This window comes from Atractosteus spatula, chromosome 1 (genome assembly GCF_055471065.1).
Source record: "Atractosteus spatula isolate fAtrSpa1 chromosome 1, fAtrSpa1.hap1, whole genome shotgun sequence".
Lineage (NCBI taxonomy): Eukaryota > Metazoa > Chordata > Actinopteri > Semionotiformes > Lepisosteidae > Atractosteus > Atractosteus spatula.
Window position 1 is genome coordinate 20,406,109 of NC_142706.1, and position 23,259 is coordinate 20,429,367.

Below are 23,259 nucleotides of genomic sequence, written 5' to 3' on the forward strand. Positions count from 1 at the left end.
TTAGGTTTGGTATTTGGTTACGAATCGCAGACAGCATAACTCGGCGGAACAGGTAAAGGTTTATTCCACATTGAGAGGAAAAGAAAAGAGACACAATGTTTGGGCTGTGGAGCCTTCTTCAGGTGTGGCTTCAAGGCTCCACAGCCGAAATGTGTCTCGGCTGTGTCCGAAACGTTGTAATACTGTCACTCTCCTTTTGAAATTATGCCTGCAATACTTCTATCCCAAACACAATCAAAGAATGTTTGTTGGCACAGACTGTGTAGAACAAGGCAGGGTTATTAATGTTTCATGAAGCTACCAAGATGTAGCTTTCAACCGTAACTTTCTTCCAGTGGCCTCTTTCACGATGTCAGTTTCTTAGACACTGTTCTTGCAGTATTGCAAGTTGGAATTCCTCAGAGCTGTTTCTTCTGCATCTAATCTTTCATCAAATTTCCATTTAAACTAAAAAAGATAATGCCATTTTCAGAATTATATTTATGTACAGTAGATCTTGCAGTTTGACAATAATTCGAAAGAGAGCTTTTGGGAAAATTTGCCCTGATGTCTGTGTGTGTCCTGTAATGGACTGGCATCCCATCCAGGGTGTTGCCTTGTGCCCGTGGCCTGCCAAGATAGGCCCCAGCTCCCCAATATCCCTGAAATAGATGAAGCAGTTAGAAATTGGATGGAAAATGGATGGATTTAAGAAACACAGCTTTATTATTCCATGCAACTCAAAGAAAAATTGATTCTGCTTGCAACGGGTTGTGAAACCACATTTTCCTTGAATCAACAGTGATTCACAAATAAGAGGACACAAATGGAAACTACAGGGTAGTGCGTTTAAAACTGAGAACAGAGTGCACTTCTCTATGGAAAGGGTTGTGGGATACTGGAACAAGCTGTCCAGCCATGATGCCGAAGCCCATACTATTGCTTCTTTCAAACAAAAATGACAAAGTAAAATCCACAAATTAATTTCCTCTAAAAATAAAATTATTTAGGTGGGCTGAGTGGCCTCCTTTCATTTGTACTTTTTCTTATGTTCGTGTAAATCTTTTTAGTCTTGAGCTATGAAGGGACCTGGTTCAAGTATTGGACATCCTCAAAGGCATTGTCGAAGTCAACACTATGGACTGAATCCTGTGTTTGTAATGCCACTCGGCCACATCCAAAACCCATCCCAATCTTTCCAAATCCTGGACTGCACTACAAAAATGAAGGTTGAAGTTAAGGAAGGCTAGAGAACAGAAGTGACTTTATGTGTTTTATACTGTGCTGTACGTGCTTTATAGGAATGGAAAACGTCGTTTATATGGGTAGCATTTAAGGTTGCCACATGCGATGGAATTATTTCTTTAAATAGCATTTCAGTCTAAACATTCCAACCAGAAATATCCTGATAATTATTATTTATATTTCTTCAGATTAAGGGAAGTCCATGTGCAAATCAAATTGCAGCTAGGTCTTTTGATATAACCTTTTCAGAATTTTCCATCAAATTTACACTGACACATTTTGTAATCAGACCTTTCCTATTGTGATTTGAATGACGTCATGTATTTGCCCTGTCTGCTGTTATACTGTTATACTGTTCTTTATAAAACATTATAAATATATATATAACATTGGCTACATTATAGTCAACTGCAAATACCAGCTTCAGCCTCTTTCTACATTACAAAAATAATATGTTTTTCTTCTGTTAATTGCTTTAATACTGATTTTATAGTAATAGACAAACATTATGTTATGAAATAGTTTATCATTGAAAAGGACCCCAAAGCATAAAATGGAGCTTTCATGCTTTGCTTCATATTATCACTTGTCTCACGTTCTCTTTCCTTTTTTCTTCTTAGACAGGAAAAGTCGACCCTCTCCACCCACGCGTGTCTGGTCACAAGGGAAATGTGTTGGATGTCAAGTGGAATCCCTTCGATGATTACTGCATAGCTTCCTGCTCAGAGGATACCACAGTAAGATACGCTGTTTTCCATGCTGTTAGAAATAGATATCCCCCCCTCCACAGATTTGTTCTTTTTTAAATATGACTCCTCTTTCTTGGCAGCTATGCTCCACAGATATGCAGGTGGTGTGCATCTTAGCAATGCTGCCTTGCAGCTCTTGGGTTCTGACATCATTTCAACATGAAGAGGCACTGTCACGGATATCGGAAGGGCAAGCCGTGGAATGAGGAGAGCAGATAAGATCCTAAGCGTAGTGGTAAAAGGGGCAACACGGAGGTTAGCCCAGGCTCAGGGGGGTCGGACGATGTCGGTGTAGAAACCTATGCCCTCAGGCCACGGACAAGGGCGACCTGGTGCTAGGCGGGTCTCACGACATCCGTACCCTCAATGCTGAGCCAGGAGCAGAGCAGACACAGGAAGTAAATAGGCTACACAACAAGACACACCGGAAAGACATGAATAATCACAGGGAACTAGGAACAGGACAGAAGTAGAGCACCCTCTAGGTGCACAGGGCGTGACAGGCACCTTCTGTGTGAAGTGTGCATCTTCTTCCTAAATTCTTATTGATTTTTGCTGAAGGCTCCATGTTTTCCCCACCTTTCAAAAATATACTGGCTACTTCTTGTCTCAGAACTTTCACTGTATACAAGTCCGGTGACGGACTGGCTTTCTGTCCGTGATAAGATTCCTGTCCAACTCTCAACTGGCAACCCACTGAAGCTCAGCACGTGTGGTCGGTACCTGAATGGGGGACCTCCGGGGAAAAAGTAAGGTTGCTGCTGGAAGAGGTGTTAGAGAGGCTAGTATGGGGTGGTCACCCTGCAGTCTGTGTGCGTTCTAATGCCCCAGTATAGAGACGGGGACACTATATTGTAAAAAGGTGCCATCCTTGGGATGAGACGTCCTGACTCTCTGTGGTCATTAAAAATACCAGGATGTTTCTCGAAAAGAGTAAGGATGTTACCCCAGCATCCTGGCCAAATTTCCCATTGGCCTTTACCAGTAATGCCCTCCTAATAATCCCCATCTATGAATTGGCTTCATTACTCTGTCCTCCTCCCCACTGATAGCTGATGTGTAGTGAGCTTACTTGTGCACTATGGCTGCCGTCGCATCATCCATGTGTGGCTACACACTGGTGGTAGTGGAGGGGAGTCCCCATTACCTGTAAAGCGCTTTGAGTGGAGTGTTCAGAAAAGCACTATGTAAGTGTAAGGAATATTTATTAATTATTACTATATAGCCCTGCTTGCTCACTGTGAATTCCAGGATAGCTTCTGGGTAACCACAGTCCTTAACCGAAAGAGGCTTTCTGCTAATTAATCGATTCTCTTTCTGTCCAGCAGAATAGTCCTAAAGTCAGTAACTCAGAACCAATTAAGTATTCTGTTCTGAAATGTTTAAAAGCAATTCAAACTGACCTGACACATACTCTTTATTAGCTGTCCTTTCAGAACTGTAAAACCTTGTTCTACACTGTGGAGCTCATGGGTCACCTTTTCAGTTAGTAATTTAATTTAATTTTAACAGCTTAAGCAGGTAATTATTTCACTTAAATAGTAGAATAATTTAAGATTAAAATACCAACATCCTGTAGCTCCCAAGGACACTATTTGGCCATTACCAACTTAATGGAACCAGTTAATTTACTTAATTTGATCAAACCTCACAAATGCCTCCAACTCTTTACTCTTTAGATTGATGATTTAATGGATAAATTCAAGACCTGCCTGATTACAGCTCTCCTGAACCAGTGATGGCAAATCCCACCCCAAGGGGAGATCTGGTATCCTAGAACAAACCTAAGTCAAGGCTTAAGCTGGATATCCATCCATTTTCTAACCACTTTATCCAATATAGGGTCCCTGGGAAGCCGAAACCTAAACCACAAAGCAATTGGACCAAGGCAGGGTACACCCTGGATGGGACACAGGGAACACAAAGACACAAACACATACACACTGTCACCAGTTGTCTCCAGAAGCCAATTAACCTACCACTATGTTTTTAGAAACCGGAGCACTCGGAGGAAACCCACAAGAACACAGGGAAATCATACAAACTCCATGCATATAGCACCCCAGGAACTGACCCCTGGACCCCAGCTCTGCAAGGCAGCAATGCCCGCCATGCCAGTCTAAGCTACATTTTATTATTAAAAAAACCATTTCATACACCCTTTGTATTTTTTTTTGTTAAACTAAGCTGGTCTCATCACTCAGGTGCTGTGTATGATAGTCTGACTGTGAGGTGTAGATAAATTGAAGTTTATCAATTATTGAAGTTTAAATATGACAAAAAATATCTGATTCTATATTATAACTTCGAGTACTGCATCAGTACTTTAACAAAAATGGTTTAATAATGAGATCAGAAATGTAAAGACGTAGTACGAACTGTAGATAAATCATCAGCTTTGCATTGTGAGCCAGGACTTTAACAGTTCAGTCCACTTGGCCTTAGAGACATAACACAGAGACTATGAAGTTAACTTCATTAGTAAGAAATCTGAATTGTCATCCAAGGTTTTTGTTTTTTCTCATGCTTCAGCAAAAGCCAGTGCATGCCCTATCTTTTACTTGTAAAATAAATAATTCATTTCATAATCTCAATGAGTGGTTTGTGACTATTAAATATAGTTCATACCCTTCCGGGACAAATTGCAAATTACATGACAATTTGTTTCTGATACACATTTTTGTTGCCTGGATAAAAAACAATCATAAAGCAGTCTGAATAAAATAAACTTCCTAAAGACGGTCTTTGCCAGATGGATTTATTACTGTACTACAATATGAACTGCAAGCATACCCATAGAAATAGTATTTAAGTGATTTCTGAAATGCTGAGAAGCCCTTTTATTTCAGCTGCCTGTCATAGCTGGAACCTTAAAAATAAAGGATTGTTCGCTTTTCCAAACATGATATCATCAACCAGCTCACAAAGAGGTGTCACACAATGCCTTCCAAAGCTTTTTTCTAACTCCTATTAAAATCCTGTGGAATATTTTCTGCAGTGGAAACATTTTTTAATTTCTCTTTTAATTACTTGTCATTGTCGTCCTGATTTTGCACCTTTAGAATTTTACAGGTAACTTTCAGAAAATAACAGTTTTACAAGGAAGCCAAAGACAGTGCACCTTGTAACTTGTATGTTATTTATGTATGTAAGATATTAACTGGTTGTGTCTTTGGGTTCACAGGTTAAAATCTGGGACATTCCAAAGCATGGGGTGTTGAAAAATATCACCGTTCCCAGGAAAGAGCTTCAGGGTCACTCCCGGAGAGTGGGGCTTATTGAGTGGCACCCCACTGCTAACAATGTGCTCTTCAGTACTGCATATGACTATAAGGTAAGTGTTACTTTTTATGTTTCTGAGACTAATAACTCCAATCCATAGCAGCACAAACATGGCCTCATTATTTGTTCTAGGAGAATTTTAACAGGGCCTTGTCAGGCCTGGCAGTAAAATAAAATTCTTGTTATTTAAGACTGCCTGTTTTCAGCATTTATACTTACTAAATGCTTATCTGTACAAAACATTTCAGCTCACTCTTCATGTGTGATTGACCTCGCTCAGGTACATTCCTCTGTTTTACCAAGCTGAAATTGATACTGAGCTTCTCATCAGCAAAAACAATTCCGTGATTTGGTTTTTAATTCTGGAGTTTTATTGGTGTAGAATAACAACAGGGGTCGCCTTAGCATTTTCATTTTTTATAAGATCATGCTAATTCCTATATCCTACTTACAGTATAAGCAAAGTGGTGGATTAAAGAAATATGACGAAAAATATCTGATTCTATATTATAACTTCGAGTACTGCATCAGTACTTTAACAAAAATGGTTTAATAATGAGATCAGAAATGTAAAGACGTAGTACGAACTGTAGTAAATAGCAAATGTTATACTTATATGCATTGTATTTATAGCAGCACAACGATCAATATACAATAAAAAGGAGTATTTAGAGAACTTAGACACAGATTCTACATATCAATGTATGAACAGAGCTAATTTTTTTCTAAAGGCTGGTTTCCATTTTAATTTGTCAAAGGCTTTAGAAGACACTCCTGACCTTCACCTAGATCAGTTTAATGTATGTTATTAACAGTATACCTTAGTTATTGTTATTGCCATGGTCATCAGTTATTCTTCACACTGGAAGATGGTAATAAATGATCTACATTGAACAGCCTGCTCAGTTTGCTACACAGAGAGAAAATAACTGTGATCATGGTCCTGTGTGTTGCTTTGCAGATAATGATGTGGAACCTGGACTGTCCAGAGCAGGTGATCAAGAACCCAGTGAAGACCATCAGTGTCCATAGCGACGTGGTCCTCTCCATGTCTTTCAACACAGATGGCAGCCTGCTGGCTACATCCTGCAAGGACAAAAAGACCAGAGTCATTGACCCCCACACAGGATCCCTCTTGCAGGTACACAGACTTGTTTAGACAGCGTGTGTATGTTTGTGTGTGAGTTTATATTAGAAAAGAGGATGTGTCAATGATGGTGATACAGGAGAGCAATAGGGTCTTCTGTACTTCATTTCAGTTGAGTTGTATATGAAAAAAGCCATTGATTTAATCTGTCTAAATTGGCACTGTTTCTAGGTCTCCATCCATTAATGTTTTTAGATTATCTTTAAAACCGGCAGTATCGTGGCATTTAAGGTTCAGGAGTGAATATCACTGAGCTATAGCTCATATTAAAAGGTTTTTCCTACCCTTCAAGGCTATTAAAAGTACAGGGTCTGTATCAGCTCTCACAAATCTTTCCATTCGGAAAGGATGAACTGCCTAACGCATTTCCCTGTGATATCCAAGCTTTCTCCCGAGCACTGGGTTGTTTGAGTCTCAAATATTTTTTTTTCCGCTGTCTCCCTTATTCAGGCTTATTCACTGCAGGTCATCCAGTGTCTTGCCAATTAGACCTGGCACTTCCACAGTAGTCTTAAAGCATATTTTAACAAAACAATGCATGAAGCATCAACGTCTGTGACCGTAGCACTCATTTTGACACATAAACCCTAATCATATCTAATTCTATCATGGGAAAACAGATATTTGTCTTAAATTCTCCCATGTTGTTTTTTAAATCCAGGTCAAAATTACTTGTACTTCATACAAAAAGAAATATGTGCCTACAAACAAATAGCAGGATCTGTGCTATCCAATCCAAGCTATCTTTATGCTGGTCGCTCCAAGTACTGGTAGATTACGACAGAGATTTCATATTAGCAAAGTGATAATATTGGAAAAAGAAAATTTCACCAGTTTCAAACTTCAGCTCCCAGTCAGCTCCTTTTGTCATAATTTGCATAATTCATCCAGCAAATATTAGGTGAGATGCATTATCATTAAATTAAATTATTTTGATTGCTCGAAAGGTTGACCTTGAAGTCTTCTAAATGCTAAATTGTCTGAAGAAGTTGTTGTTTGTATATGTGGCACCTATTGGTTGTAATTTGTGGAATGTAACCTTTGTTGGTATTACAGGAAACACAGTGGCAGCAAACCAGGCAAAGTAATGTGATTTTCCTGCATGTTTATTGGTTGTAGGAGGCTAACTGCAAGTCACACAAAGCCAGCAAGGTCTTGTTTCTGGGAAATCTGAAGATGCTGCTTTCAACTGGAACTTCACGATGGAATCACAGACAAATAGCTTTATGGGATCAGGTATTAATAATTATTACAGTAGAGTCCTGATTATCCGACCTAAACGGGACTGATAGTATGTTGGAGAAGCGAAAATGTCGGATAATACGTAAACTGAGCAGACAAATCATAGATTAATGGAAGTGCAGTATAAGTATGAAATCTGGTTAATCTACCGTAATACTAAAATAATAGCGTATAGAACTATTGTTAGTTATTATTTGGAATCGGTTTCCCTGATGTGATTCTCTTCCTTGCAGCAAGGTTTTGTAACATGACATCAGTAGCAGCTGCCTCCTGTTGTTGTTCAACGTACTGTAAGCTAGTGGCACTTCAAGAGCCTTGACCCCTTCACTATGACTGATTCTGATTGAAAAAACGACTTTCCTTCCCCTTCTCACTTGTCACGCAAACAGTATATAGCAGGTTGTTTGGCTATGTCGGATAAAACAGAATGTCGGATAATCGAGACTCTACTGTATTTGCATTTATATAGCACATTTAATCCCAAAGTGCTTTACGTAAAGGTGGAGACCCACTTAATCTACCACTGAAATACAGCACAGAGCTAGCTGATGCCTGGCAGCTAATCTATACCAGCAGCTCCACCACTCAGCAGATGAAATGGAAAAATGAGAAATTTGAATTGAGGGGAAACAAACCTGTACTAGTACCATCTGACGGAAATTGTGGTTCAGAGAAAAGAGTGCCACCTACCTGTTCCATCAAAACCACTCACTGTAGCAACTTCGTTCCTCTTAGAGGTCTTCTAACCTAGTACTGATTAGACCCAGCCTTGCTTAACTTCAAAGACCTGACAGCATGGCGCTGGAATAAGGTTGTGCTGCTGTCAGGTGAATTATTACTATTGCTAATGATGCCATCTTCTCAGAGGTCTGCACATTCATAATAGAGCTTAAAATAGGATTTCTTTTATAATGCAGACTGTACATTCCCGATCAACAATGATAAGAAGGTTTGACTATCTGGTCTTCTCTACCATCCGTTAAATCTCTCAAGTGCCATTTTTGACTCCGTTTCTTGTTTAGATTCAGAGGAATTCTGACAAAGACAGATCAAACTCAAAAAAATATTTCTGTATCCAAATATGCATTAATGATAGCTGTTTTTAAGAGCGTGTGTTTACTATACTACACACCCGCAGTTTTCAGCAAGTAAGATATTTGGGCTTGAAGATGGGCTTTCTTGCAGCAAATAAATATTTACAACAAGCAATAAAAACTGTGTTTTTAAAATTACGTTTTGTGATGCAAAGCAAAGTCAGCTATGCAGTTATAGGATCACTGCAACACTGCTTTTTATATTTTGGGGTTATAATGAATTGGCCATGATGACTGCATTTTAAATCAACACTGAAACTGCCAAGTACACGATAATGTGTACAACCTCAAATTTACATCACAAAAGAGATGACGTTTCAATGTATGCACAGTACCATGTTGCTGTCATTGTCTGTGATTCAGAACGAGGCAACAAAACTACCTGTGATGGAAAAGCAGCCCCCTTCCATTGTAAACATGCTTTAGAACAAGTGAATTTTGGTATTTTTATTCATTTTAAATATTTTCATGAAACCGAAACATACAAGATGACATGTTTTTTAGATACTTTATCTAAGTATTGCAAAAAAAAAGCAACCTACCAACCAGCTAAAATATACTCAAGTTGAGCAAAGTGGTCTGTCATTTACATTATTTTAGGGTAAATCACACCTAAAAGAAAAATTCTAAGACTTGTTGTGTCTTAGACCTTACCGTCTTCTGAACAGCTGATTTGAATGAATTGAATTCAACATTTAGATAGATAGATAAGACTTTATTAATCCCATAGGGAAATTGATGTGTTACAGCAGTCCAGCCCAAGACAAGCAAAAACAGACATCAGAATAGTTATAAAACAAAAGACAACAAAATAAATATAAAATAAATAAATAAAAATAAATAAATACATAGGTGTGTGCAAAATGTGATGATCATAGTCACTGTAGAAACAAAAAAAATATGTGCAAAATGTGCATAGGTTTATACAGACTGATTGTCCAAAAAGTACAATGGAGCAAACTTGCTGTCCATAGACGAGCAAATGAAGGGCTAACAGTCCTAGCCTAGGGCAGCGTTATACACCCTGACAGCCGCCGGGAGGAAAGACCTGCGGAAATGTTCCCTTGAACACCGTAGCTGGAGCAGTCTGTTGCTAAAAGTGCTCCGCTGCCCAGTAACAGTCCCATGAAGCAGATGAGAGGCGTTGTTCATGATGGCTGTGAGCTTGATCAGCATTCTCCTCTCAGCCACCACCTCCATGGGATCAAGGCTCATCCCCAATACAGAGCCAGCCTTAAACATTTAAACATTTAAACAAAGCCTTAAACATTTAGACTTTGAGACAGTTTTGCTGACAAATACTACTTGTTAACTCATCGTGCCGATCACGTTTGAACATTTCTGGGGTGAAACATCTGACACACAACCTGTACTTATTCGATTGTACATCGCACTGAATCTCATCGAGAAGCTTGTTAATGGGACCAACATCAGTGCCCATGTCTATTACCCATCTCTTGGCTAGTTCAATATCCCTTGGAAAAAAAGGAGTTTGACTGCTATTGTGTTTAAAATTAAGAAACTGTGTTTAAGTGTTAAGTGTTTTCTAGCATCATATGTCACAGCTCTAACAGTGTGAGCACATATAACACGTCCAAGTGCTTCCTTGTGACTTATTAAAGGTTCCTGAAGTATCACTGTCTGATGCAAGTTAAATCAAGCACATTGTACATTGCACCGTCTCTAGATCACCAGTTCTGTTTTCCTCTTTTGTACTACAATTAAACAGTTCCAGGTGTTTGAGTAGCGGCCTAAATTTCTCAAATTTGCTGTAAAAAAACACCCTTTGACATGGCATTTTGGGGTGAGAATGCCTCCCGGTGCTTATGTATACTTGGACCTCACTGTTTGCGTTGAAGCTCCTGTGACTGATTGCTCTGTCCGCTCTGCAGGACGACCTGTCGGTGTCTCTGCTGGAAGTGGACCTGGATGGCTCCTCAGGAGTACTGTTCCCCTTTTACGACCCCGATACCCACATGCTGTACATTGCCGGGAAGGTGGGTGGATGCTCAGTCCGCAGTACAGCATTCTGATGAAACGGGCAAGGAGACAGAACACTCTCACAGAATTCCTGGATACACTTTCCACAATTTGGAGTGTATATTGAGGTGCAGGTTCTGCAATTTTAATGTGGCATTAACCTATCTGAGCTTTTGGGCCTTTTTCGCTTATAAAATATGTCCATGTACCAATGTTGAGAGCAAAGGTCCTTATATTGCTCTTACTATTAATCACTATTTCTATTAATTAACTTACTGTTAAAACTGAATAATATATTGAGTGCTTATTCTTAATGTTCATATCCCAGGAATGGTAGATTTAGGACCTTCAATAGGCATTATGTAAAATGGCATAGTACTATCAGTGATTGATTCAACCAACTTGATTGAATGAGACTTTCCACTTACCAGCTGTGAGCATCTCTGTTTACTGTGGAATCGGGCTCTATTTTTAAGTAATTAGTTCAATTCAGTTTGAGTTTTTTCGTACAGCACCCCTCACAACAAGGTGTCACAGAGCTCTTTGACAGTTATTTACACATACAGTCAGGGTTATACAGTACTAGAAGTCAAAAGGAAATTGTAAGTGTAATATAGTTTAAGGTACCATAGGCGCAGAGGAGAGAGAAATACAAAACTTCTTAAGGAGAAGAATTCTCCTCTCCAGAATTGCCAAGAATTGCCTTCTCTCCAGGCACGAGCTCTGTGTAGTAAGGCAGTATTAGAATGATTGCATGTGTGTGCATTATGTTGTGATTGTGTGAGTTCTGTTGGAGTTAGTGTATGAAAGCCGATGTGTAGTGTGAGAGGCAGTGAGTGTGTCCTATTCCAATGGGTTGATCAATCAGGCATATCAGACCTTATAGCAGGGTCCTGGTCCAGATAGGGTTTCAGATCAGGTGGGGGAAGGTACTATGGGAAGCCAGGAGTTGTCCATGTCTTTGTTGTGGACGATGGAGCTAAGCACCTAAGTGAATTTGTAGGGATTTTGTTTTGCCCGTAAGCTTATAAAATATAATTGCTTTTTCCTAGTAAAGCTATTTTCCCCTTCTAAGTGTTTTAAATTATTAAAACCATTATAATTATTTGTAAGTTTAGAGATTACTTTTGTTTGGTTTTGGAACGTCTAACAACACAACGCCCCTTGGATTTGCAGCTACTCAGCCACGATTTAGTCCTATTTATTTGCCTTCTCTTCTGTATTCAAATACTTACACAAGATAATGCCATTATTGACTGATGGTAATTGCAATTGCAACAGACAGAACTAATTAAATTAGAACAAATTTCAGTGTTTTAAGTTTCAACCTGGATTAAAAGGAAATGAAAAATGTCATCCCTCTTGCGCTACAAGCAACATTCATTGGAGAATTTCTATTGGACAGAATAAAACACTGAGAAAAGCCCTCGGAAGATATTTTTCCATTGTTCTTGACTGTTCCATGGGCATCTGTTTGTTCAGGTATTAACAGAGCCATTGTCGGAATGTAATTTGCTTGAATTTGTAGGCTGATTTGCCTGCACAGCTGGTTACTCAGACTTACCATTTAAATACTTTGCTTATTTCAATCCCTGTAAAACCCGGCCCCAAATTACCTGGCAGTCCTCTACCTTTATCTCACAGGCTTTTCGAACAAAATATGCTTTTAGCTTTTAACTTTCAGCACCGTCACTACAGTGTTTTTTAAAACAATCTTAAGGTCTGTGCTTAAATGATAGCGATCAATACTGTTTTACAATTTTTTGGCAAATTAATTTTACAAATTATTAAACTACCACAAAATGTTGTCCCTGCCAGCTATGAATCGGCAGAACTTGATATTTTTGAATGTTCACTTCAAAATAGTCTGTAGCATTCTGTAAGCTTTTTCCTTAGCTATTGTGATTGTGTAAAAATCTCTGGAAGCATCAGGAGCTTTGCTGTAGTAGAGAAGCCTTAGTTGAGCATGCTGACTTACAGTTCTGAAATCAGGCTAAAGTCTGTAATAAGATCCTCTAGTGTAAAATCTGGGAGTTCTGTGTATGTCTATTTCACTTATCGTATCCTTGCATTCTAGAGCATTTGTAAAAATTACAGCACCAAGTTTACTAGATTATATTCATAAGTCACCTAATGTAAAAATAATGCATTTGTTTTGTGGCTTCTCTTTTTAAAACTATTATTAATAGAGAAACTAAAATTTTTTTTATGATTTGTAAACATACCTTTCTTATTTTGTTTTCAGATAGTGAACGAGAATGTAATTTGTCCTTTGTCCTTCTATGTGTGTCTGAACTCACTGCCATTGAAGCCGTTTGGGTCTGTCTGCTTGCAGGGTGATGGCAATATCAGGTACTATGAAATCAGCTCCGAGAAGCCATACCTGCAGTTCCTAACAGAATACCGATCGCACCTACCTCAGAAAGGAATGGGTAAGTTTGCCACTTCTACTCTCCATATCAGGGCTTCCTCTGAGTCTGTAAAAGACTATTGAGCACTATAGAATAAAACTTTGAACACAGAAATTAACACAGAAATATTGATTGGTAGTTAATCAATATTAACTACCAATATTATTATTAGTGTTGATGTTTGGTGCCTTTTGTCTAAATCGCCATGTTCAGAAGCTCAGCTTAAGGATTAATAATATACACACAAATCCAGCTGCCTTTTCTTCCTGTTTTGCCCAATCATATCACTCTCATGACAGAATCCACACTATTTAACAACCCCCCATCCTTAAGCTGTGTCAAGAGCTGTTTCTCTGTTTTAAGATTCCTGAGTGTGCATGCTTTAAAGGCGTACTGCAATGCTATTTTTATATTTTGAGAAAGAATCACCATTAATGAGTGATCAAACCACAATAAAAGTAAAATGTACACCGTAACTCATAAAACTTCCAATTTATATCACAAAATAGACCAGATTTCCTGGTGTTCGACGATCCAGAAAAAACTTCCAGTGACATGAAACGGCCCTATTACATTGTAAACAAGCAGGCTTGTGAACACATCTCTTTTAATCCAATAGAAATATTGCTTTTAATTTCAAGATGATTTTGCCAGCAGATACTACTAACTTGTTAACTCTGCATGCAGATCACATTGGAACATTTCTGTGGTGAAATGTCTGCTGCACAACCTGTACTTAATCGCTTGTACATCATATTACATTAGTCATTACAGTGACTAGTGAGCAGGAAGGGCCACATCACATCGCAGTTCATGAGAACTCAAATTCCAGTTTGCCACAGCAGACCGACTTCCAGTACTTTCACAAAGTTCAAGATTTTGTGCTTAATTCAAAATTTGTAATTTTTTTTCTATAATGTCAATGAACTTATTTTGTTACAGAGATTTAATAACTGGTCTGCGAAATTGGGACTGCAGTTCCCTTTTAACACAGCACTGCATGTCAGCATGTGTCCTCTGTCCACATCCCTCTCCCTCAGGAATCATGCCAAAGCGAGGACTGGATGTGAGCGCCTGTGAGGTCTTCAGGTTTTATAAACTGGTGACAATCAAAAGCCTTATTGAACCAATCTCCATGATCGTGCCACGACGGGTAGGAGATTTCACCAGCTTCTGCAAGCTCTTAATGCGGCTCTGTTTCAACCAGTGCAATAAAACACACGCTTAAGATCAAAGCAATGTACAAGCATGCGACTGTTGCAAATATTAATTGTTTTGTTCAGACGTATTGAGCTTTTTGTTTCTCATATTTGTTTCTTGTTACGCCTTGATTTCTTAAATAGCTCAACCCTATCTATGGTATTTCATCATCCTCTTTACACCATCATATAGACAGGTAAATCACCCTAATCCATAAAGCATGTAATAAGTATTCATGTAAAAAGATGGATAGATCAAATATTATCTGATAATATGATATGATTTGACTGCTTGTGCTTACAATGTTGTATTACTCTTTTAACAGAGGATGTAGAGATTGCTGTTTTGGGGGTGATTCATAGGTGTCACACACACGTGACGAGGATCAGCTTTGGGGATTGTTGACAGCGGGTACTTTTGTTGTTTCTTGCAGTCTGAGTCATACCAAGAGGACATCTACCCAATGACAGCTGGGAATAAGCCGGCAATGACTGCTGACGAGTGGTTCAGAGGGATCAATAAAGGTCAGATCCTTATACAGATGTTTTTCTCCCTCCACTTTGAAAGCATTCCCAGGAGATACAACAGGATCCATATCTGAATTATTTAGACATATCAACTCTCTATCAAATCTTCTTCTTGTTCTTGTTATTGTTTGTTATTACTTTATCCATTTTTGGGATCTGGAGCCTATCCCAGCAAACAACAGGGATGTCCTGGAATGCCAGTCCATCACAGGGCACAAAGAGAGACAAATACACGCACGCACGCCATGGCCAGTTTTCTTCTAAACCAATTATCTTACCAGTATGTCTATGGACTGTGGGAGGAAACCAGTATCTAGCGCTCTACTCAAACTTTCTAGATAGATTTTGGTGGATTTAGCATCCCAGTGTGTCTCGTTCTAAGGTAACTGAGGAAGCGGATGAATTTAGTGGAGAAAGTTACAGTGTGTAGACCCCACTGGATTGGTGATTACAAATAGATATTTTTTGAGGAGGTGAGAGAAAAGCTTTAGATATTTGAATATTTCTTGATAATAAATAACTTGCTTAATTGATGCTTAATGCCGAATTGCTTAATAACTTCCAAAACTCAACACCTTTGCTGTAAGCAAAGAGGGAGGTTAGTGGCGATGTTTATTATTTTATTTTTAGACATTTAATTATGCACTGCTTTGAAACAATTGTATTCTTAAAAGGTATATATTGACAAACAGCGTATCTTTATAATGGGAAAAGGACCCACATAGATGATGCTGCCATTGTCCCCAGCAGGAATTTAGGCAGAAAGACTACTGTGTGTCCAGATACATGCAAGCTGTTGGTTTAGTACAGGGGTACAAAATAGTCTCAAACAGAAATATGTCGGACTCTTTTGGAGCAGACCCAGTTCTGATGTCTCTGAAGCCCGGGTGCAAGCTCTCTGAGCCCTACCCTGTGCTGAAGCCCAAGGAACCTCTAGGTGCTCTGGAGCCCAAGTGCTACCAGAGCCCCCAGGGCCAGACGGAGGTGATGGTGATCCAGGAGAGGATGAAAACCGACGAGCCCATGCCGCTGAATGACCTGAAGGCCCACGACAAGAGCCGCGGTGGAGTGTCGAACGGCTGTGAGCCCTTGCCCTGCACCCCTCCCAAAACTGAAAATGAGGTATGGAAATGAGGGAACTGCAGAGGATGCGGTCTGTTCACAGGTGGACGTAAATCTGTATCGAAATAACACCGTTCAATTTAGCCGAACTGGTTTGAATGTTTGAATGAAGGTGAAGGAATCAAGGACACAATTACAGATTTTCAGTTCGCCGTCTTCTGACGGGTGCCTTTTTTGATACACGTTGAGGCAGCTGATAGGGTTAGCTGGTTTATTGAAACAATTGCATAATGAGCAGTACGTGTGTAGAGTAAAAGGTGTTCTTGTTAACCTTTTAGTGAGTTAAATGAAGCTAACTCTCTGCTACTACAAAGAGAAGTAGATTCAGATTCTACCACAAAGAACTACAAGAAGAAATTCTGCATATGCTTTTTTGTGTTTGAGCTGAGATTGGAGCTTTTGGAAGTTTTTTTTCCCCAAGCACTTAAAAATTTGGCAACCCCAACAGAATTTAACTTAATCTCAGGAAACCTTTTCTACCAAATGAAACATATGTTTTTTATTTGGTGGCAAATTAATTTGGCTAATTCCTTGTGTTTTGAGCTAAATGTTTCCAAAACAACTCAATTGGATGTCTAATACAATTCTGTTAAAAGGCTGTGGGTGTCCCCAAACGTTTTACAGTAAATGTGAGTTCAAATATTTAACTGAAAGTTGTAAGTGTTCAAGAGTTTGACAAATGCACAGTATGGTGTAACAGTTATTATTATTGCTCTCCCAGCTTTTGCAAATGTTCTATCGGCAACAAGATGAGATCCGGCGGTTGAGAGATCTGCTGAGCCAGAGGGATGTCCGGATAAAACAGTTGGAACTGGAAATCAAAAATGTGAGGAACTCCCAGGGAAGCTCCTGAGAGGTATCTCCCTCCCCCTGCCACTGGACAGACAACAGTCCCAGTATGCAATCACGCCTGGCCTGTCTGTGACTGCTCTTTGTACAATTATAATATATTTTTATTAGAGGAAGTATAATTTAAGCTTACCAAACATGCATGGTGCACATTTTTGTTGTTGTTTGCAGTCGTGTAAATAGATTTTAATTCTCAAGTTTTCTAAAACCGCAGGTATGGTTTTTTTAAGGTACTCCACACATCCCCAAGACTCCATAAGCAAGGTCTATTTTTTAACGTTTCTCTCCAAAAAAAAGGCAGTTTGGACAGTGAGCCAAAAACAAAATCTCAGAAGGTGAAAGGTTAAAAATGTCGGTCTGCCAAATGTGCTGCTCTACCTACGACTGCTTCCTTCTTGCAAAACACAGAAGATGATGCTTGAGGCAAAAGTCTAGAAAGCTGGTTCTGTTTTTTCTTGGCTCCAAATGGCATACGGAACTTGACTTGTGTGTTAGGGTTGTACGAAAAACAACGCAAACAGAATTCAGCACCTGCAAATACTGTACCCTGTGTATCAGCGAATGTATTTCACATTCTTTCAAAAGGTAGAGATGGATGCAAATGTTAGAGAAAGGTGTTTCAAAAGTGTAACAAAACTGAACTGAAACTGAAAGCAGTTTTGGAAGGCATGTAATGAACAAGCTGAGTTCCGGATACATTTTGTGGGTATTTCACAAACCTGCTTTCTGATTATTTAAACTGGAGCAGTCTTATGTGGAAACAGCAGATTGGAAAGCTGTTTGCTTTAGCTCAGTGTACAAATTCTACAGTACAGCATGTCTGCTTTTTAAATTTGCTGAGTGTTTTATCATTATGTTACTTTGAAGATTTTTTTCAGGTTTCGTTACTGTTAAATCTGTGCCTATATGATGTAATCATTTTCTTTTTTTAACAGACTACTTGTAGGAATACCACATTAATACCTTTCTATAAGATGCAGAATTTATTCTGATCTAGTCTGAATCTGCGTGTCTAAACTACTGTACTTGAGATTAATAGAATATATTTGCAGGTCGGAGAACACTGAATATTTATTTTTAGAACGTATCAATACACCTGCTTCAAAAGATGAGGCAGCCTTAGTCATTACACTTAGATAAATTACAGTGAATGTGTTTATTCACTGTAATTAATAAATAATGTTTTATGTGCTGTAAGAAGAATGCAAAACAATTCAAGTTCAGAAGCAATGGATGGTTCAGTATGTTATTTGTAAAAATGAATTTCAGAAAAAAAAATGTGAGTGAAAAAAATTGTAAGTGGAACATAAGTCATTCCTACACTGATATGCTTGCGCTCAAACCTTTTAAATGGTACTATTGAAAAAAAATTGTCTGTTTATGAATGATATGTAAAGTTTTAAAGGGTGTAATGCCAATTTTTATAAAATGTTCAGAGACAAGTGATCGCTACAATATCTATTGACAGTACTAGCTAAGAATAAGTGTCTTAAAGTTGGTCTGGGAATTTTTTTCACTTACTAAGGATTTTGGGAATGTTTCAGATATTTTAATGTTTCAAGGCACCAGTGAAAACCTATATTCTAGCACTTTTGTGACTCATGGTGGGCGCTATATCTGAATAATCAGCTCAGGATTATCAGCCTTCAATCAGAAAAAGAGCCATTTTACATGGTCTTCTTAATTTAACACTGGTGTAACCCACTTGGTCCTGCTAAACACTGTTTGTTGTATGATTATGTGGAAAAACTGGACATATTCACATTGTGTTTTCTGGGTTTACACCTACTGATGCCCAGTGTGTGGTGCAATAAGTTTGCGAATCATTCATGTATAACCCAAAATCTGATTAGTTTTGCAAAACCTGTACATCTGTAATATCTGCTGTTCTTGTTTTATGGTGCTGTACCACTGTTCTTTTCAGTTTTGCACCATTTCACAAAGTGTTTGCTGTTAACATTCTCTTCCTTTTCAAATATGTTAAAAGGAGCATTGTAGAATATTCTCACTTAAGCGTTCTTAAATTGTTCATCACTTTAATCCAAATTCAATCCAAATATCACTGTGTTTCGTTCTGTTTATGGCATATAGCATTAAGTACATATTAAGACAGAGCAAGTGGTTTACATGGTGCAAATATGAGGTGAATACAAGTGTAGCTGCTTTAGTGTACTGGAAGTTTAAAGATTTGCTTTTTGAATATAATGCCCAGAATGCATTGATTTTTGCATATTCACCTGTCATAGCAAAGACTATGCTTTCTGAAACTCTACACAGTTTTGCAGTTTAATGCCTATGCCAATAGTGGCCAGCTATTGAAATCTGTTGAAATTATATTATAACAGAGCTACAGCTCTGGATTTTAAGTGAAATCTGAAACTAGTTAAAAATTGAACTTTAAGCACTACTATCCAATACTACTATGCCAAAAGACAAGGCCCACTTTGTAGAGCTGGAGTTATGTGTTATACTGTGCTTTAATTCCAGACCACATTACAGTTGAGTAGTACTCAAATATTTATTTGAGATAAAGCTGGCTTAGCTATGGCATGCTGTCAAAAACAGGCTATGGTAAAAAAATTGGCTGGTGACCATATTTAAAAAAACATTCACTAAGTCAGGGAAATTACAGTTCCATAGCTATACTGTCTTGCACATCTTCTTGTATGTAATAGCATATTTTTTACATGTGGGATTTCCATCCATTTACTGTAAATTTAAATCCAGTCATTGATAGGACAAAGTCAATAATCAAGAGCTGTAACATTATTGGACTTTCAATACCTTGTATCACTTTTGTGAGTAATATGTTTCACTGAAATTTCCGCATGTTTCACACTAAAGCATAACATGGTTTTTATCTACTGTGGAAATGACGGTTTTATATTTCTACCTTAAAAATGCTTTAAAGCTTGATAATATTAACTGTGGTTTTTCCTTAAGGTAATTTTTAAAGTTTAGACTGAGTTCAGTAGCATAATCTGAGAGCAGTAGTATTTTGAGTAGAGGCTTTACAAAGTTTGAGTATGTGGACTCCGTTCACAGAAATCAACTGGAGATTGAAAAAAAAAGCATTTAGAAGTGGCCTGTTCTGTTTTAATTAAACTTTTAGCATTTGTGAAGTTACAGGATCCTGAATTCAAAGAGATGAGCTAAAGCGGTCATTTTTCCTCCATTTCAAATAGAATTTTGCATTTCTTGTCCATACTAATGTTATTTCTTGTTATTCACTCTAGTTTCTAAATTCCCCTTTGATTACTTATTGTTCCGGTACTTATTTCTCTACCACCTTAAATATATGTGACGTCTACTTCTAGAAGTTGCTATATTGTTGTGTGATTGTGCAAACTAGTCTCTGCTCAGTAGTCCGGACTCATGTTTAAGTTGATGGATAAAACCAAAACCAAAATTTTACTTGAACAACAGAACGGCAAGAAAATCATTCTTTTGTTTTTTTAATATAGTTTCAGCTTTAAAGCAGCCTTTTTTTCTTCAGTTGAAAATAAAGTGTTAGCAAGCATCTTACAAACTCGCAACAGTTTCAAATGTTATTTCTGCATTTTTAAAGAAAGAACTACTTTCATTGTTATTTCTTTCTTTCAAGCAACAATGGAAAGTGGGTGAAAGTGGATCAAAAGTAGGAGCACTGTCAGCACTGTTTTCTGGGTCACGTATTTAAGAAAATCCTAATACCTTCTTGTTTACTAATGGTGATCTTCCTTGTTTTTTCTTGCAGTCAAGTTTACATTTTTCAGTTTACATTGAATGAGCATCAGATATTTAATGACTGTATGCCCGCCTACTATGATATTGTTTTACATTTGCCCTGTTTGTTTTCACTTCTATGTGGGTTCATCCCGGATCTCAGTTTGGACTCAGTTATAAATATGCAAGTTTCATCCTGAAGAGCAAGATTTTGAGTCTCACCACCGCTTGTCTGTTAATCATCACCAATCATCCAACATTTTGTGCTATACCTGTGGATGAATACTTTTAATAACAGTAGTTTTATCACTGTATGTTGCTGCTGGATGATATTGCTGAACATATGATCCACAAGCAGTGTAATGCAGCCCATATGCTACATATTGTTTCTTTAGTCATGCTCTTGTAATCCTGTAACAAATAATGCTTTTCAACCAGGAATAATGTAGCATTGAATGCCTATTAAATCCATAATTGTCTGGAGAATACACACTGCCTAAACAAATTTAATTTGGCAGTCTAACAGGGGAAAATGAGATCATGAGTGTTCCCAACCTATACTGATTACTGCCGTAAGTGACTTTGAATTCAGTATTTTTCATTGTTATTATTTTTAAAAACAGGGTTTCCACAAAACTACCAATTTTATTATTTTTGTAACTTTCTTCAGCGCTTTACTCACAAGTTATACTCTTGTCGTGGCTTTTTATAAATAAAAAGACTACTGCCATTGCTGTTAAAGAAAACATAATCTCTTTCATACAGTATGCTGGAGATTTGTATACAAAAGATGCAGCACTGAAAACTGTTTTAATGTAAATAAAATCAGTCCAGGCTCTTGCAGTTACTAATTCATGTACTCCTGTAAAGCAATATGCACAATCAGGTACAAAATAGAAATGTTGTTTCTACTTTGTGTGTTAAGCTACCTGAACATTAAGCTACCATAACATATTATCTGGGTTTGTTTAGAGTTCTTTGTGTCTCCAAGATAGGGTGACAAAATAATTTAAATAGCTCAGTATGAATGCCGAGCTTCAAAAAACTTTCTGGATCCTCCTTTAGTTTAAAAAACAGGAGTAACGTTAGTCATTTTCAAAAACTGTTTCTGTTGTATGAAATTCACTTCTGTAAAATGATGAGACCCTCAGACCCTGTGCTTTGGAGAGGTACAAACAACAGCTTTAGCTAGTACCTTTTAAGAGATTATTTTCCAGCATTTGCAATTCCATGTTCTACAGTGCTGTATGTTATAGATAAATATATAATATACTAATAATTATATAGACATACCTTTTCATATCATGCTGTTATATGTATGAAGTCACGAACAGCTCACTGTTAAAATAGATACTTTTAATGACAGTAGTTTTATCACTGGATGTTGCTGCTGGACAATATTGCCTAGTATACGATTGTGCCTAAATTTTAAATTCAGTTCATTATTATTTTATTATTGTTTTTTTTTTTCATTTGTATTCTTTAACATAATTTACAAATACACAAAAAGAAAGACATTGTATTGAAAAACACCTTGTACTTTTACAAACATATAAATAATTTTTATTTCGTCTTTGAAAAAATCTGTACACTGAAGATGTAGAATTGAATTAAAACTAATTGAAACAATGTTTTATGTAAGTTGTCTGTCTGTTTTCCTGTTTTGATAATAAAAATCTGATTTAATCCTATGCATTTTTGAAAATAAGGCTTATTAAGACCTCTAGTCATGTATATTGCATTATTGACTTTTACTTTTAGGTAGCAAAAACAAAATTAAAACATTTTTTTCTAAAATATGCAATTAAATATCACATATTGTTTCATTTTCTTATGAAATACAAAACTATTTTTATTATTTGTAAAGAACACCTTTCAACACCATCCTCTAATACAATTACTAATCTCCCAAGTTAAGTAAATGACGTACAGATGTAATGTAATAGGAGTGTGTCACGATGCTTATGGTCAAATGGAGGCCAACCTAGCCTGTTTGGGTTCTAGCAGGTCATCGATCCCAGGATTTCATTCGGCCAAGGTATCAAATTCAACAACATGACAGGTTTGCCTCTTACACAGTCCCACAACCCTTTGAAGAAACTGTAGGCACCTCCCTATATGTTACATTTCTGTCCTGTGGTTTCTTTTCAGCTTTTAACTTTACCGGGGCCTTTGACGGTTTTTGAATACTGGGGTCCCCCCCATAGTTTTCTCTGTTCAAGCCATTCCTTTAAAAATAGAAATGTATCTGCTCGCTCTTCTAACTGATTCTAGAGCAGCAAAATATGTTTGTAATGTGGTTACCAAAACATTGTGCACAGTATTCTAAATCAGGTTTTACTGGAACATTATGGAACTTTATTGTAACATCTCTTAATTAAAATCTATGCTTCTGGCTACAGTACATGTTCTAATAGTCTGCTTGCCACATTCTCTAGAAGAGGTAAGTGATACATAATCATAATCCTCTAAGTTTTCTTCATAAGTAGCTTCTTCATGCTCAGGATTATTTATTTATAGTTTACTTCTAATACTTGAATGGAAAACTCTGCATGTATCATTAAATCATTACATGTCTTCTGCCAGGTGTTTGACCCCTCTTTTGCGAAAATCTTCTGAATTTTCTTTGCATCTTTTACAGTGTTTGCAGATCCTGTGGAGGAAACTTGACTAGTTCACTAACCGTACTAGAATCTACATTGCTCATATAGATGCGGTGGCTCTGTG

The 23,259-nt window shown here is 37.6% G+C and overlaps 1 protein-coding gene across 2 annotated transcripts in view; it reads left to right on the forward strand.

The window, feature by feature from the left end:
* The window catches only part of coro2aa (coronin 2Aa), an 80,017-nt gene extending 57,856 nt beyond the window's left edge, over nt 1-22,161 (forward strand). For both annotated transcript variants that reach the window (XM_088914219.1, XM_088914226.1), the window contains exons 3-12: nt 1,845-1,961; nt 5,158-5,307; nt 6,217-6,396; nt 7,522-7,638; nt 10,631-10,735; nt 13,054-13,150; nt 14,170-14,282; nt 14,763-14,853; nt 15,716-15,978; nt 16,700-22,161. In XM_088914219.1, the coding sequence (XP_088770345.1) occupies nt 1,845-1,961; nt 5,158-5,307; nt 6,217-6,396; nt 7,522-7,638; nt 10,631-10,735; nt 13,054-13,150; nt 14,170-14,282; nt 14,763-14,853; nt 15,716-15,978; nt 16,700-16,831 (1,365 nt within the window). In that variant the 3' untranslated portion in view covers nt 16,832-22,161. The remainder of the gene's footprint in view (nt 1-1,844; nt 1,962-5,157; nt 5,308-6,216; nt 6,397-7,521; nt 7,639-10,630; nt 10,736-13,053; nt 13,151-14,169; nt 14,283-14,762; nt 14,854-15,715; nt 15,979-16,699) is intronic.
* Nucleotides 22,162-23,259: the final 1,098 nt, after the last annotated feature.